The following is an 18,565-nucleotide window of genomic DNA, read 5'->3' as shown; positions in this document are numbered from 1 at the left end:
ATCATGAACATGATACAGTTAATCACAAGCCTTTTTACTTAAAAATGGAGGAATGAGAAATAATGTTATGACACGGAGTAAAAAAACCTTTTTATTAAACAATACTTGGAGAAACAGACTACTTATATACATCTTAAAAACACATTTATTCATTATCAATAATTAATTATAAATTAAGCAATTCTTTTTTCGATTAAAAAATATAAAAAATGGGTTAAAAAATGATAATTGTTTTTTTAAATTTAAATCCAAAATGATTTATATACCTATCAATGATTTAGACCAATTCTCTTTTGGATTGTTTTAAAATAAAAGTAGTTAAAAGATTATTTATCTGAGTGATGCATAACTTTAGTTTTAGTCCATTTAATAAGTATGTAGACCTACAAACTCATACTTTCCACAGCCAATATTTCTACTGGTTTAGAATTAAATAATGGTATTTAATCAATTAATAATTAATTCATTAAATGGTTTAGAATCTTAGGTGAGAATTAAACTCCCAAAGTATTTCTTATAAAAAACCTTATTAGGGAGTTAATTATGCCTTCACATACAAATTAACTTGGGATCTCATCGAACAAAAAAAGTCAAACTTGATTATGTAAAGCAAGTTCCTTATAAACTGATCCGCTAATAGTCAATTGAACTGATTCAATCATCGATGACCATCCTTTCAACAGTTGTTCTCTCGATAGTGTCGACTCTTCGGTTTTTCCGTTCTAAGTCTTCCTTCTCAAGCTGTTCAAGTGTAAGCAGCGACACGCCAAGTTGGTCTTCTCTACTGAAAGGCTGAGCCATTTGACGTAGCCATCGTTTGGCAATCTGTGGACATGGAAAGGAAAGTAATGTTGGGTTTTGATGAAACTTAATATTTTTAAATCCAAAGCATTATTTTTATTTAAAACGTGATTTATTACCTTATTTTGCTTTTACTTTCACCCTCTAAATGTCAGTGTGAGGTACTGCATCTGGATGAATAAACAATAAACTCACATGTAAACATAGTCTACACAAGTTTTACTACTGCACTGTACATTAAACATTTTTCTTCCTAGCAGCAAGTCCGGTGTCTACGTTATCTAAACTCAACGATATAAACAACTCATGGATCGCTGGCTCAGTGTTGGCCACGCGGTCTAGCTTCCCCCACCCTCTACTGGCAGAACCCGATGCAGCCCATACATTCACCATTATAAAACACACCTTTTTAGTTGCCGGTTGTGTTGAAATATACAGAGATATTATGTTGCTAACGCATGTCAAACTCTTTTTACTATTCAATGCTTTATGTCTGTTTTGTTTCTTGCATAAAATAACCCATTTTAATTCTGTAAAACTAAAACATTCACTATACTGAATTTTGGAAGTTATAGAACAACTACTGACATTGCTAGTTCCAAAATTTACATGGTAAAATAATAATTAATTGCAAAGCAATTACAGGCAGTACAATATTTGTAATTTCAAACCTATTTATTAAACGGAAACATATTACATATTTAACATTTATGAATAGAACGATTTCGTTGGGTTTTTGACTTAAATACATACATTTTTCACTGTGTGATGAGAATGTATCTTACAAAATAGATCACAAAAAAGCGAAAGAAAAAGATTTGCGTTTACGCCAAAAATATATATGCAGCAAAAACTGAACAGATTTATTCTATTCATAAATGTTTAATGTGTAGGCCTAAGTACGTTTTCGTTTAATGATGGGTTGGAAATTACACATATTTTATTTTATATCCTTTATTTGCTATTACTGATTATTAATTTACCATACATAATTTGGTAGTAGCACTATCAGTTGACTACAAACATCTAAAATCAAATGTAGCAAAAGTGTGGTTTTAAAGAGTTCCCATGTGTTATTTTCTGCAAGAAACTAAACAGACATAAAATTTAGAATAATAAAAAAAGTTTAATATGCGTTAGCAATATTTTATCTCTATATATTTTAACAGACTTGCGACTAAAAAGGTGTGATTTATAATGGTGAGTGTATGGGCTGCGGCAGCCTCTGCCAGTAGGGAGTGGGGGAAGCTAGACCGAAAACAGCGCCCGCTACTCCACTGAGAGCGCAATCCAGTAGTTCTTTACATCGTTGTCTTAACTATGACCATAATGAGCTTGTCAAATTACCAAACGTGTTGGACTGGCAAAATTAAGATCAGACTGTACAAAACAACCAAACAAATTGATACAGGTTCCAAATAATTGCAATAGGACTATTTACTATATAGAGATTATAGCATTACAGACTATTCAATTTTTTGAGATAGGTATGGTAGTGTGAAACTCATCGAAAAAAATTAACATAGGTATCTCTCACCTGCACAGCCTCTTCAGTTGACAGGTTACACAACGAGTCTTTCAGATGTTCCTGAATCCACTTAGGTAGCTTACTGCGTTTGTCTGACCTTGAGAATCTCTGCAACATACATGTCGTTGCATTAATTACTAAACTATAATACCGTAGAACTTTTAAAACTTCTTAAAAACGGGTTTGAATATTTTTAAGGTGAAACTTCTACTGCCCATTACAGTGAGTACTTCATTATTTGTGTGATGATAACTGTAGAATTAATAAAATAACTTTGGATACAAGTAAAGCAAGGTAAGTTTTGGTGGATTTTGCAACAGAAGAAAGAATGGAGACACGATTAAACCAACAAAAAAAATTTTGAGGCAATTAATGGCAAAATAACAGTCCACAAAAATTCAAGTAGATGTTTCCCCATCTTTTTCAAAAGAACCTAATAGAATAATTCTACTTGCTAGACCCACCTTATCAGCAAATATCATGATACCGTAGTCAGTCTTGCCTCTCAAAGCTCTCCCAACGCACTGGGCCGCATGTCTCATGGCGTCAAATGTCAAGAAGTCATTCTCTCTTATCTGTATGGAACAGTTATTGAAAATCAAGACAAAGTAATGTGGTAATGATTGGTCTAGTTATACAGGGTGAATAAAAAGTCAAGACCCCCCCATCTAATATTTTTCCAAGTAAATATACAGAGATATCCTTTTGGGGGTCGTGCAATCTTAGCAGGAAGTTTCAATTTATGATTTTGAAATTTTTGAGTGTCCCCCCAAAAGGGGGGATTTGGGGGGTAACTCAAATATTTTAAATGTAAACCCCCTTCAAGTGACACCTCATTTTAAAGTGTTTACAAAAAATTAAAGAATGGTGAAAACTAGAGGTAGCTATCTCTTCTCTGACCAAAATGGTAGCCCGTCAAATGTTGTGGAAAATCAATGAATGTATTTGTTCGTAATGGTAATATTGGCTACCATTTTGGATAGAAAAGAGATAGCGAACTCTGGTTTTCACCATTCTTTAAGTTTTTCTAAACACTTCAAAATGAGGTGTCACCTGATGGGGTTTTACATTGAAAGGTTTTTAGTTGCCCCCCAATCCCCCCTTTCGGGGGGACACTCAAACATTTTAAACGTAAACCCCCATTTAGTGACACCTCATTTTGAAGTGTTTACAAAAACTTAAAGAATGGTGAAAACCAGAGTTCGCTATCTCTTCTCTATCCAAAATGGTAGCCAATATTACAATTACGAACCAATTTTACCATTGATTTTCCACAACATTTGACGGGCTACCATTTTGGACAGGGAAGAGATAGCGACCTCTAGTTTTCGCCATTCTTTAAGTTTTTGTAAACACTTTAAAATGAGGTGTCACTTGAAGGGGGTTTACATTTAAAATATTTGAGTTACCCCCCAAATCCCCCCTTTTGGGGGGACACTCAAAAATTTCAAAATCATAAAAAGAAACTTCCTGATAAGATTGCACGACCCCCAAAAGGATATCTCTGTATATTTACTTGGAAAAATATTAGATGGGGGGGTCTTGACTTTTTATTCACCCTGTACATGGATAACTAAAGAACTAAAGATGAAACAACAGCATATTATTCAACTGACTAAGGAATATCGTAGTAATAAAAGTAATAGTTTAAAAGATTTTTTACATCAGGAAAAGACTACTTATAAAAGATCCTTATAAGGCTACCATATGTAGCCGGGGGGCCGTTTGGAAGGGTAATACGGGGGTTATGGTATCGTACCGGGGGAGGGAGATCGGTGGGAATTCGGGTAATCAGGAGGGAATAAACAGGATAATGATAATAGGTTAGGAATAGGTGTGTCTGGACCAAACTTAATTTGAGCGTGCTGAATCTGCTACCAATAAAATTAGGAAGATTGCTGGGGACCAGAGGGGCGGAGACCTTTTACCCAGATCAGAACACTTGCCTAGCTAGCTTTGATTTGCACTAATTGAACTAACTATTTAAGTATTAACCTATCCTTCCAACTATGAACTGAACTTGGATAATTACTGGTCAATTAGGGTGGAACAAATAAATCTAACTTAAATGAAATTTTACATTTACAAAAAGAGGCCATAAGGTGCATCCTTAATTTAAATGAAAATGAATCATGTAAAAATCGTTTCAAAGAATTAGAATTCTTTACAGTTTACAGCCTCTACATATATAAGACTATTTTATATGTTAAAAGCCGGGAGTCACAACTGCAAAGACAGCAGGATGTACATACTTACAATACTAGGCACAAACAAAATTTTATAATTAAAAAGCATAAAAAAGAAAAATTTAAAGAAAGTCCTGACTATATTGGGGTTAAATTTTTTCATTCTCTCCCTTGTAGCATCAGACATGAGAAAAACAGAAATAAGATCAAAAAAAAGCTTAAGAATTTTCTAATTAATGGAGAGTTTTATAATTTTGAAGAATTTACTGCACTATGTTCAAATATGTAAATAAACATGTAAATATGTAAAAAAAAATAAAATGGATCAGGAAAATGGTTTTAGAATTAGTTATAGTTTAAGATTAAGACGCATTCATGTACACATTGTTGTGTGTCTGAATAAAGATTTATTTGACTTGACTTGTACTTACTAATATGGATGAGTGAGGGAAATAATATGTAAATTGAATACTGAATGGTTAATATGTATGAATTTGATTGATAATTGCTAAGCTACATTCTGGGAACATGTGGTTTAGTTTTTCATGTTTGAAAAGGTTGGTTGCAGAAGACAACCAACCGACTGAGTTGTGATTTCCTACATTTCAATGGTCGGGTGAGCCAGAAAGGCTCCCCGCTTGTTGCCTGACTTAGCCCACCATAATTGGAACTTATATATCTACTTAACTATATCTAAATGTAACTTATCCATTTGTCGGAACGGACGCCATGAAAATCGGCTGTTTGCTCTTCCAAGAAACCATTAGAAAATATAATTTTAAAATAAATTTTGAAACAATTTTAGACCCTGGTAAAATTGCAAATATGTTTAATAAATGGTTATTTTAGCAACATGGTTACAGATTTAGATTTAAATTTAAATTGTAACAATCAAAATGTGACGGCTGATGTGAAAGCTGATTTTATCGATGACTTGTTTGTAAAGCCAAAATTTGAACTTAAACCGATCACTGAAAGGGAGGTGGAAAAAATCATTCAATCTTTAAAAAATAAACACTCCAGTGGGCATGACAAAATTCCTGTAACAATAATAAAGGCTGCCAAAACCTACATCAGCAAAATTGTTAGTCATCTGATTAATTCTTCGTTTGTTTCAGGCATTTTTTCTAACATATTAAAGCAGGCAAAAATAATTCCTTTACACAAAAAAATGACCCTGAAAATTCAAAAAAGAAACGAACCTATCTAAATTCAAGAAAATTCTAAAGGAGCATATGATAAATCTAGCATTATATTCTTTTGATGAATTTTCCACCTCCCATAAATAGAAATAGTATTTTTATTTTAAGTATTCTGACACTATTCACTGTACATGATTTACGAATAAAGATGTTTGAATATGAATACTTTTTTAACCATTTATATCCTTGTATACATGTTGTCACGTATCCAAATAGAAATCAGAGTAAATTCAGTCATATTCACTTTTATCAAAAATTTTTTTTTCTCCACATAAAAATTAAAACTTATTGTAATAGGCTACGATATATTCTCACGTATGTACATTTGAAACATTGACTTAAGAGTCGGCAGGACCGCCAACCATCTTGGATTTTCTGCCTGTAACGGCAATGTTATGGTGGAAGCATATTACGGCATTGTTAATTAAGGTAAAAAGTTGAAAAATATCTCATTTTAAAGCTATTGAAACCATGGATGTGATTTGCTACCCACTTTTTAATTTTAATTGTTATTGTTTTGTAAACTACATAAATATATTGACTTAAACAGTGATTTTTTTCAACCTCTAAAACAAAAGTTTTAAAAATCCCAAAAAACAATTCACAAGGAAAATATATTTAAGAATCGCATACAATTTTCTGCTCGATAATCAAGCTTACGGTGCATGATTAATATGCTTCTACATGAACGCATGTTTTTGCTGATCGGCACTCGGACAACCATTGTTTAGCCTGGCATCTGACAGTCAACAACAATGCAAAATAACTATTGAACTCCTGCCGACTCTTAAGAGAAAGATGAAAATAATATTTATAAATAAAAGTACCCATGACAGTTTTTGGACTGACAAATGAAAATGAAGAATGAAACAAAGAAAGAGACCAAGGGGTCTGTTTCAAGCACCACATGAAGTTGCCCAAGTCATTCGCCTATTGGGTCTGATGATGATTGGAGCGTCCAATCGAAATTGATCACCACTTACCATCTTTTTTGTATATTTACCGTCTTGTGAGTAATAGTATAAGCGTAAATATATGTTTTAAGTGTTATAAGACGTTTCTTTTATTTACTTTGCATTATAGTCTTTTGAAATATTAAAGTGACAATATCTATAGAATAAAAAGTTGTAAATTATTAATTTAGCTCACAGCCATGAATGTAAATACTAAGTTTTTATTCTATATTATCACTTAGAAAAGTACATTGGGTTATAAAGGGTTTGCTGAACAAAACTAGAACAACTATCAACTATCATAGGCTACCTGGAACTGATCCCTGAGGTACTCCAGACGCGCCCGCAGTATCCTTGACTGTGTGTATACATATGGGATGCCCAACATGAGTACAGCTCGGCCAAGATGGTGGTCAAAGTCCACACCTTCAGACACCTTGCCTCGAGCAACCGACAGCAACACGGCGCCTCTGCCACTCTCACAGGCCTGTAAAGTTGTGCAAGACATAACTTGAATGTTAAGACCCCACTCCTATATGAAGGAATGTCTCGGTCAGAATGTGTCAATGCTTAACGATTGATCCAAACAATAACATAACTTGTAATATAACTATAAACTATAACTATTGTAATAACTTGTAATATAACTGGGTAACTTGTTATAACATGGTATTACAAGTTTTATCCATCTAACTGATAATTCTCTCAAGACAAATTCTTCTTTGAAAATGTACTACGGTAGTGTTAAAAGTTGTTAAACCCTTGGTTTTATATTCTACTTAGGGAGGATATGGCCCCAAGATTATTTTAAGACTTTCAGGGCTCTTGACTGCATTCCCTGAGGTATTTGGGCAACTATTACTTAATTGTTGATAATGTATTAAACAATTGATCTAGAAATTTAGAGGTAACTTAGTAAGATGGTCTCCCCTGTTGCATTAAAACATATGTGTTTGACATTAATAAGACATTGTCAAATTTGTTACACTCTCTATTTAAAATTTTTAAACAGTCCTTGTCCTTATTCTATACTGCATTCTACTGTGAAACTTGAAGGAATTAGTACCTTTATGTAGTTCAGAAGAGCTAAACTGGTCTCAGCTGAATCCTGAGTTTCTATGAACAAAAGTTTTCGTCGTTGGAGCTGAAACATGAAATCAAAGAGTTTAAGTACACATTTTTATATCAAGTACAGAATTTTAAGTTTAAGTGACTAACTTTTAAATATTTTGAAATTACATTTTTCTTACATACAAGAACTATAAAATATCTAGAAAAGTAAGTATTTATTAGTAAGTAAGTATTTTACTAACCTGATCTATGACTCCTTGGTCATACCAACTGGCGACAACACTCTCCAAGTACAAGTAGGAAGTAAAGAAGCAGACGACACCGTCAGGTACAATGGTACTGATCTCCACTAACAGCTGACCGTAGTTACGGACGACAGAGACATCCTCCCTCGTCTCGAACCTGCTGGAAATAGCCACTTGGTCGTTGCCTTTCGACACTATCTGTCAACAAAACACTCACATGAATTTCAGCGATAAACAATAGGCCACACTACAAGTGTTTTAATTGCTCACAAATCCTCCGACAGAAGTTTCAGCACATAAACACATATTTAGGGGGTATTTTTACCATGGGCAGTATGCAGGGCCGGGCCAGAGTCATGGTGAAGGAACTCATGATGACAGGGTGGAAGTCTAGGATCTTGGGGTACATCTCCAGTGGTGAGAGGGTACCAGAGGTGATCACAACTGACTGGAACCTATCAAACACGGGCTTGATGGCAATACTTGAGTCTAGACAACTGTAACAAAACATGTAAGGTTCATTGAGAAAAATCAAATTTGACCTCTCAAGTACAGAATGCTTTTATTCGTTGGGAAACATACGTGTTACTAAGGGTGAGGTAAAAGCTACCATGAATGTTGACACAGTAAGCATGAATGTAGCCTAAGTGAGCTAAGTTGATAACCTAAGTTTAGAGCATGAAAGTCCTAAGATCATGCTAATTAACACTGGTGCGTGCTGTTAGCTTCAATTTCTTTCAGGTTTGATTGTTAGTTTTGATTGCATTGTGAGCATTTGATTATTAACAGTATTTATTTTTTTTAGCCTTGAGCAGGCAATTAAACAGTTTCCCATCGAAAGCCTCAAATATTGCATGACATGGCTCACATCAAAGCAACTAGGAATATAAAATAGTTCTTGGATATAATTTATACAGATAAAAGACCAAAATATTTGTCGTGGCCTTGGGTTTGCACACGTTGTTGAGTTGATAACTGAAAAAGGTTGCTTCATATGAAAATATTTTTTTTACAATATATTATTAATAATTAACATATATGATAGATATTCCCTTATTCTTATTACCAATATAGGATATTGAATAATTACAAAACATGTGGTTGATATACTATAATATTCATAATGATTTCTAATTAGTGAAACAGAAAACCCACCTGAAATGCATGATGGGATTAGACACAGTGGGTGTTTTATCGTCAAATGGTTCCACGATGATCGTGAAACCCCGAGTATACGTGGCGACTAGAGTAGCAAGGTTGGCAACAGTGGAGAGAGGTGAGAAATCAGTCTGATCAGCGATCTGCAGAGTGCGAAGCAGGGATGACAACCGTTCAGCACAAAAACGCAGCGGTTTTCGTTCAATGCAGACTCGTGCAGCGACATCCTAGAATAACAGTTAAAAGAATGAAAGGATACTATAGAGATATGTGAGGATAAACAGCTATTAATCTAGAATATAATTAAATTGAAAACAGCTGTTAATCAGCTGGTCAAATTGTTGTAGTCGTTTGCAAGGGTTTTTATTATAGGTTTGACTGGTTAATGTAGTTTCACTAACATAAGCTAATCTGAACACCAAATTTTTTTGGATGGATTAAATTTTCAATGATTCATAAATAAAAGACAAAACAAAACAAGAATTCTGCGGGAATCAAAATAACTTAGATAATAAAATATTTAAATAATTGTATTAGACGTCAGATACATGATAATAGACAAAAAACTAATTTTAATAGTATAGTCTCAAGGTCTTGAGGAGCCCCACAAGAGAATCGGTGGTATCCTAAAGAACTCATAAAATATTTTAGATACATGAAAAGTTGATAAACCTTATTTTTATTAGTTAGATTGATATATCATTTTTATTAGATGTCAGTTATATTATAACAGACACAAAAGCAACTATCTAACTGCCGAACCTTGAGGAACCCCGCTGGCGACTCTTGCACAACATGTTGCACTCTCAGTCTCGTCTTGAGGTATTCTGTGAAGCGCTTGAGGAAGGCCACAAAGTGTTCAGCAGTGCGGATATTGCCCGGGACTACCTCTGTAACAAAAGTATTCAACTGAATATTCAGGATTGCAATGTCCTTTCATAAAATAGGTTCTCACAACCTTCAGTGCTGTAATAACAAACTCTGATCAGAAAGTAAAAATGTTCCTTCACTACAATTATTTTTCTTCATGGTCTCATCTGAAAACGATAAACAAATTCAGCTGATCCTGTTGCGCAAATGAGTACAACCTACTCTGCACTTCCTACACCACTTCATGCACATGGACTAGTGACGGATTTTAATAAGGGTTAGCTCCATAAACCACAGAGAGTGGAAAATATGACTAACACTTGGAGGTTGGTGGCAAATTTACTTTTGTGGTTAATAGCTTTACTACAACAGATGGAGGGAAGGGAGCGAGCTGGTCTAGTGGTAGAGCGCCGGACTTTGGTCCTTGAGGTTCAGGGTTCAAATCCTGCTTTTCACCAATCTTTTTTTTTGTCCTAGGACGCTAGGCACGAGCCTGGGATTGTTTTTCACATTACTTCAGGCTAGACCTAGAAGTTGCGGCATTATCACGTGGATAAAATCCATTGGTGACTTGGCGGGAATCGAGCCCGGGACCCCAGGGACTGAAATCCCGCACTCTAACCACTACGCCAGCTCGCTCCCCCATGCTTTTCACCAATGGATTTTATCTAAGTGATAATGCAGCGACCCTCTGGTCTCGTCTGTAGTAATGTGTATAACAGTTTAGAGCTAGGGCTTAGCGTCCAAGGATGTGAAGGTGGGATGAAAAAAAATAAATAGAGGGATTTTATATCCATATGGTTTTTTCTTTCCCTCCCTCACCATGAACAACTCTTCTGGTCATCAATTTACATTTTTTAACCTCAAATTCAATTAAAGTTTATGATACATGACAAATTATATGAATAAAGAATACAACATAAAATCATTGAACTGCAATGAAAACCTTTACATGGTTACCTTTGAGTATTTGGTCGGGAAGTACAGGGTTAGCCAGGACAACGTCAGTTTCTCTTGCTACACTTGCGTCTCTCAACCCCTCCACTAACCTGGCGTACTCGTCTTTCAGCTTCTGTTCATCGACTACTTTCATTCTGCATTAAATTAAAATTCACATTAAAAATAATAACTACAAAAAGTAAATTTTCAAGTAAATATACAACTAACTGTCTGTAAAAGAATCCTAACTGCCGTTATTTTTTTATCATTGTAGCAATTTATTTTTCAGTTAAAATCTATCTGATCTAAATACTTTGTATATGGAATGTATTCAGTATTTATTTGAACATATTGAATTTGTTCAGGCTAATGAATCCCGATTTGCCACTCTAAACACTACTAGGCCTATTAACAAATCGGTAAAATAGAAATTCTGCAGAGCACAGATTATTAAGAGGTACCAACATTTCAGTCTTGTTGTGAAAAGGTGTTATTTCCCAAATGCTTACTCAGTAATCGTCTTCTCCAGCACTTGAATGTTCGAACTGGCCTTCTCCATAACTCGTCTATTGATCTTGACACTCATTGAGTCAATGCATACGTTGTCTGCAAAGATAACACATTGTTAGTTATGACGGAGCTTACAGTATGGATTTTTACATTGTACATAATAAATAATATTTGTAAACTCCCAAAACTGAGCTTGAAATAATGGGCAGTTACAAACACAAGAGTGTCAAAGAAGAAAATACTGTTATCTAATGAGTCTATTTAAACTTCTGAGTTGTTACAGTTCGGCAAATACTTGAGTTTTTACAAATTACTTAAGTATTAACAGAAGTCAAGAAGTTAATTTACAAATACTAAAATGTCAAGAAGAATAACTAAATGCCTTCTACATACATTACACCAGAATTAAATAGCAAATAATAAATTATTGCCATTTGTGTAAATCATTGATGGTCTTTTATATGAAAATGCATTTCCAATGATATTTGTGTTATAATATTACAAAACAGTTCTGAATGACAAGCATCAGAAATTAATGAAAGACACTTACCTATGTTATGTGCTTCGTCAAACACCACTACAGCAGATCTAGTTAGTTCCTTAGATACGACATCTGCAATCTTTGGGTCTAACAAGTAGTGGTAGCTGTACACCACAATGCTGGCGCTCATAATCTGTCAAGAACAGAAAATCCATAGAAGAAAAAATGAAAAAAGATCAAAGTAATAGATAGCCTACTCTTTACTTTAGACTAGAATCTAAATAGAATACATGTTAACATGTTTAAGGGGCTAGCATTTTTTTATAAATGCTAAACCAAGGTTTTAAAATGTTAGTTTAGAAAAATAAAAAAATAGGGACGTTACAAGACTCAAAGAGAGAAAAGTGTAGGCCTAATTAACTCCTTGAAAGAGTATTTTAATCAATAAAATAAATTACTTAATATAATTTATACACATACACAGAGGTAACTTTAAAGGAAATATTTATTCACATCACATGACAAAACTTTGTATTATTCTTTCATTCTTTGTTTTTTTAGGACACCAATAATTATGCATTGATATTCAAAGAATGTCATTGCAATTAAATATTGTATGCCTCGTCCTGTAATACTTTCGATAGAAAGTAAGACAAAGAGGATACACTCAAGCTTGTGTGGCTTCAGTGTTAGGGAGATCGCGGATATGTACAGATTTAGTTTACTTACTTCATACTTCTTGTCTCCACCTTTGACCAGCAGTTGTTGGATAGATTGTCTTGAACTAATAAGTAATATGTAGAATTGTGCAGTCCGTGGCCACGAAAAGAAAATATTTAAAAAACCAACAACATTATTCTTAATTGCCTGTCTTCAAAACCAAGTTTGATACCGCCTCTTCATTCTAAACTCTTGAGAATGACAAGTCACAACCAACACAGCTTAAAAATATACAATCCAAACTAACACTCACAGCGAATCGGGACACAAAGTAAGGGCAGTAGTTCATGTCCCGGCCGTATTCCTTGAGATCATCCAGGCTGTAGACACCCGGGGCAAGCGGCACTTCACGACCGGACCTATCGAAGCCCTCGTAGAACTGGCACACTGGCACACTGGAGTCTGCCTCGTGCTGCTGTCTCACATAGGACGCGGTGAGACTGTGACATCGCCCGTCCACTACCTTGCCTTCTCTCTCCTTACTGACCTGTCAATCAATCAAGATAGTAGCATAGGCAAAAAGAATTAAATATAGACGTCAGCTGTGCTGCGGTTACCATAGGTTCTGGCGCACACCACTGGGAGCGCCATGTAGTTACGGCGCAACGTAACTACTCGGTGCTCCCAGCGGTGTGCGCTGGAAGCTATGGTAACTATGGTAACCACAGCACGGCTGACAGTCTATATTTAATACTTTTTATCTATTATAGTTGTATATATCTCATTTAAGGCTTTACTTTACACAGGCCTTCAGGATTTAGCTTACACACTTTTTATGTCCTTCACATCCTAGGATGCTAGGCTCTAAGCACGGAATCGTATGATACATAACTTCACGCTAGACCTAGAGGATTGCAGCATCATTACATAGCTGTGAATAAATGCTGTTTAATATAGATAATTACAAGACAAATAAATCTAAATTTACAGATATTACTAAAAATTTTGATTCTATCAATAAATATGTTGGATGCCTGCTCTATCTTCGAATTCTCGAGCAGATCACCATTTTTTTCGAGATCTTCTCAGGCACATACTTTTTGCCCTTAAAATTGAACAAGTCAGCCTCGTTCTGATCCAATTTACTACCAGGCTGTAAGGCTTAACCCATTTTTCTGACAATCTCTCAGCTAGTGCTCTTATTAGTGTTTGAAAATCATTGCCTAGGATTCCACAGACTGGTGTTATCAAAGGAGTGAAAGAGGCATTCCGGCTCCCACAGGCTGAAATATACTTTCTTTTCTTTTCTTCTTCTGCATTTTTCATGACATTGTCATGAGGTTTGGAAGCATATGAGGGAGCATCGGTGTCTACGACACGGATATCAAATAATGCTTTCGTTACATTAGATTACATAGCTAAAACCATTGGTGATTGGTGGGATTTGAACCCATAAACATTGGGGAACAAAGCCACATGCTTTCAAACTAAGCTAGCTTGTTCCCCAGACCTAGTAAAATGCGGCCTAACCCCTTGAGTAAACAACCATTTACAATTAGAAAATCTTCAATAAAGGTAGGCCTATATATACTGTGTATATATATAGGTATATATATATATTTTTTTTTAAATATTATCTACGATTAATTTTGCCACTAATAAAGGAAATAATTATGATGGGTATTTACTCTTGTTTGAGAATATTCTTAATGTTTTTAAAATCAATTCCCAGGAACTTTACCTAAGTCACAGAATGATCAGTTGCACTGTTGTACATCTTTAACATTGAAAAACCTAAAATATATGGTAGTTGTTGTAGAACCTATACTAGGCTACCAAATCCTTCACAATAATAACAATTATTTTATAGCAAACAATAAAGAGTAGGCTACTAAATTATTTAACTTACTTGAGGATGAATACACATGTTCTTCCTGGAGCTAAGCACCAAGCCGACCATATTTAACTTGTCGCCATTTTGTTCATAGTAGCCGAACAGTTTGCGCAACTCTTCAACTACTTTCTCAATTTCCGGAACAGTCCGAGAGCAGTATATGAGTTTGGTCACATCATATGGATTTGCGACCATGTAAGCGACGATCAAGGACAGCAAAGAAATGGTTTTCCCAGTTCCTGAAGGCATTTCCAGCAGACAATGGCCCTGAAAATCAATATAATGTTTTGATATTGACTTTTTTATTACCAAATCATTTGTTAGTTAGCTCCGCTAGTTTTAAAAGGGAAAAAATTAAAATGCCGTTGCTGGCATTTATTTAATTTTGGGCGATAAGAGTTTCAGTAAATATTTACTGAAATAAATCCAAAAGTGTGTTGCTAGCCTCGTGAGTAGCATCTCGGATTTCGGTGCGGGAGGGACAGGTTCAATTTATTCCTGACTTGCCAACAAAGCATATGGGTATTTGGACCGCTATTCCAAAAAGGTTTTGAGTATGCTACCACTCGATTCATCTCCCCTATAAATGCTAACGGCGCAGACAATAATAAAAAAAAGTGTTGTAGGGCCTATGGTATGGTGAAGGTTATAAATGAATTTTTTACCAGCTTGATAACCATTGAAATTAATTTATTATGCTTAGTGGCCCAGGATCACTTATTGAATAAAATGGTTTATAGCCTATTACCTGTCCGTCAGGGCCTCATTACCCATGATTGTTGTCGTCTTATGCGACCGGTTTCAGTTTTTGTGTTTACCGATGACCTCAATTTGAGTGACATGACATTTTTAACAGCCTGATGATGAGATTTTAATCCTGAAACCGGTCGCATAAGACGACAACAATAGGATCACTGACGGACAGGTAATATAAACCATTTTATTGAAATTAAATGGTAGTTGGTGCACTTTATTGTTGGTATACAATATTAAATTTACAATTTTTAAAGTCAATATGTAACAACTATAACATGTTTATTATATAAACGGGAGTGTTAATGATTCAATAGTTCTAAAGTGGTTTTAGTATAGTTTACTTTTAAATGCAATATCTACGCTAATCTTCTAGGGGATACCTATTTTTTAAATAGACTACCGTACTGTACATAGATTTACATTCACAAAAGTTATAGGTAGCTAGGACGATAAAAATGGCCCTCCACCATTCCAACTACAAAAAAATACCCAAAGCTTTAGTTTTATAAACCTAAGAGAATATTATTAGCTAGTTAGAACAGTTTTTGTTACAAATTATTATTAGTTGTAGCGTTACTATACAAAAATAATCAAGAAAATAAATTATTTAAAAAAAAGATAATTCATTAACCTTCCGAGCGTCACTTGTCGAAAAATCGACTCACGACACACTTTGTGTAGGTAGTGTCACTTGTCGATTTTTCGACATACGAACATCGTTTACGGCGAAGGCTCTATGACTGACTGAATCGGATTGAACTGGATCGAGTTAGGTATCGTTCTTTTAGTTAGATTCTAAGCTTTCTCCGGAGGTCTGTTTCTAAGCGCTTTTCATTTTAGTTCCGAAAATATTGTAGCAGACAGCTGACGAGCGTATTTGTAGACAGCTTGGTTAACCTCGGACCGATGACCGATGTGTTTTATTACGTTTATCATTGTTTTAGTGTTAAAAATCAAAAGTAGTGATATACGTGGTGCATTATAAGAAGATTTAAGTGATTTTGAAGGGCTGGTTGATGATCCTGAAGAAGTAGGTAGTGATATTGATGTAAATTATCAGCCAGATTCCTAGCTATGGTTAGGCTATGCATTCTTAGCTAAACGCTATGTACTGAAATCTGTTTTTCACTCATAACTTATTTATTTGATAACTTACCTCACTACCTATATGATTATATATTTGTAATCCTCATAAAATTTAGAACAAAGTGGCTATTTTCAAATATTCATGGGCCTATAATTTATACAATTTCATTGAGCGCAAACTTTTTTTTTTTGAAATTTTTCCAAAATAATTTTTTTTTTACCTAAAAACTTTTTTTTAACAAATGTTCCTTATGTTTTATATATAATATTGAAGCCCATGATTTTCCAAACAAAATGGTATATAGAACAGTAGAATTAACATTGTTTTAAGCTTCTCAGATCCGTTTTAATACAACCTTGCAAATGCGCCAAAAATAGGCGGACATTAAGGCCTAAACTATGGACACTCAGAGGGTTAAGTTAGACTAACCAAATTTTTATTGTGTAATTAGTTGGTTATATGACTGGTGTCCGATTTAAGCACATAACTAGCCTATCTGTTAGCCCAGCTAGCGGCTAACAATGTAATTCAGGTACCATGCCAATTTCACAGAGAAGGGAGCACTTGCCTTTTGGCGCTTTGGCCCTCAACCACATTACATTAACTATAACAATCTCCCTCCATGGCTAGTTTTATTTTTGAAATAGCCTACCATTTGATCTAAGGCCCTAAAATTTAAAAATCTTCTCAATCACGATCTAATGAATATATACGTACTTACCTTCACCTTTACCATTGGCAGTTATAATGAGGCCGCCCCTAGATGTGTAATTTAACCAAAATATTAAGTGGAAGTAGGCTAGGTACTTACTTTGGCATCCAAAGCCCTTTTGAGTTCCTGCATGTAGGCATACTGTTCTGGGTATATGTAGTCGTAAGGGAAATACACAAGCAACCCGTCTACACTTAGTCTGTAACAAATCCACCACAATATGAGAAAGGACATAGCTTAAATTATATCTGAACACAAATGCACCTATGCAAGGATGTTCTTAGCTAAGTTTACTCTTACTTGAACATTCTATGAAGTAACTTAAAATTGGGAACTGGTGCTGTAACACAACACAAAATAAAAATAATTAACTTACTGAGAGCTATGGTTCTTATTGTACCTACATCTTCCATTTACTTATTCCTATCATCCCCCATTGAAACTATCGATTTGATTTGTAAACCTTCATGCGATTTTTTCACCATCAGCGAGTTTGGTTGGTTAGGTTAGGTTATGATAGTCTTATTTTATAATAGATATATTTACAAATATCGATTATTAATCAATATTTTCAATTCGATAGTTTCAATCAATATTAGCATAGAGCCCAGTTAAGAAACTGTACCCTAAATTTAACATAGGGCGACTTATTTTTAGCGTACCACCCCACATCTTATTTTTTTAAGTATAGATTTGAAATTAAATTAGTTTTCATCAGATAGCCTATGTTTAACAAGCCATAGGAAGGAGCTCACACTGGGTCTTATGAGGGATGGTAGATTTTATTTTACATGATTTAATATGAGTAGTGAGAGGATATCTTATTTTGAGCTTACCTCATGATTTTATGTTGATAAATTAATAAAAAATAGTGAAAACTTAATACATGTTTTCACAAATAATAATGATTATGATTTGTTTATGAGTTTAATACTCAGTCAACTGACATACATAAGTACGTACGACCTAACCTAACAAACAACACAAACAAAAACAAAACAAAACACACAAAAAAAAGCTCTTCTTCTTTTTCATTGATATTTATCTCCAATTGCATGCAAACCAGACCAAAAATTGAATTGATAACAACCATTGATTATAGCTAAACAGGATTCATACTATCATAATTGGTAATAATCATAATTGAGATGAATTATAAGGGAGTTTATTTAATCTACGATTATATAAGGGCCAATTCAATTTAGGCCATTAACTGCAATGGAAAATGTCTCTCAATCAATTTTTACTCCAGCATTTCATTCCTGATGAATACCAGAATTGACAATTTATTTTACTTAATTTTATATCAATTAAAGACTATTTGAGTAAATAAATTTTAGCAGTGAAACAACACATATACCAGATATTAACAGTATAAGTTAATATCTATATATATATATATATATACTATATTAAATATAGCACCAGGAATATTCTCCTGGAATTTTAATCTATGCCAGTGCGTAGAGAGTGCCATATATCACCATAGTAACATCACATACAAAAAGAGCA

General features: G+C 34.4%; 1 protein-coding gene across 1 annotated transcript; it reads right to left on the bottom strand.

The window, feature by feature from the left end:
• Nucleotides 1-238: 238 nt before the first annotated feature.
• LOC129000989 (general transcription and DNA repair factor IIH helicase subunit XPD-like) lies at nt 239-17,967 on the bottom strand. Its single transcript, XM_054428104.1, has 16 exons — nt 17,890-17,967; nt 17,153-17,252; nt 14,514-14,765; nt 12,918-13,151; nt 12,014-12,137; nt 11,463-11,559; nt 10,975-11,108; nt 9,907-10,034; nt 9,142-9,371; nt 8,312-8,483; nt 7,984-8,184; nt 7,737-7,814; nt 6,981-7,157; nt 2,794-2,904; nt 2,339-2,437; nt 239-825 (listed from the first exon to the last, which is right to left on the bottom strand). Exons 1-16 carry the CDS (start codon nt 17,892-17,894, stop codon nt 655-657), a joined length of 2,313 nt encoding a protein of 770 aa, XP_054284079.1. The 5' UTR covers nt 17,895-17,967; the 3' UTR covers nt 239-654.
• Between the last annotated feature and the right edge of the window lie 598 nt (nt 17,968-18,565).

Source organism: Macrosteles quadrilineatus, unplaced genomic scaffold, assembly GCF_028750875.1.
Source record: "Macrosteles quadrilineatus isolate MER2022 unplaced genomic scaffold, UCM_ALF_1.0 Scaffold_8__2_contigs__length_117827958, whole genome shotgun sequence".
Lineage (NCBI taxonomy): Eukaryota > Metazoa > Arthropoda > Insecta > Hemiptera > Cicadellidae > Macrosteles > Macrosteles quadrilineatus.
Note: the sequence above shows the minus strand (reverse complement) of the source record. Positions and strands in the feature narration are given on the sequence as shown.

Excerpts from the sequence above, each read along its gene's own strand:
- LOC129000989 (XM_054428104.1), bottom strand. Across the intron at positions 11,109-11,462 it reads CTGGAGAAGACGATTACTGA|AATGAAAGTAGTCGATGAAC; the intron begins GTAAGCATTTGG and ends AATTTAATGCAG. Across the intron at positions 8,185-8,311 it reads GGCCCTGCATACTGCCCATG|ATAGTGTCGAAAGGCAACGA; the intron begins GTAAAAATACCC and ends TTTTGTTGACAG.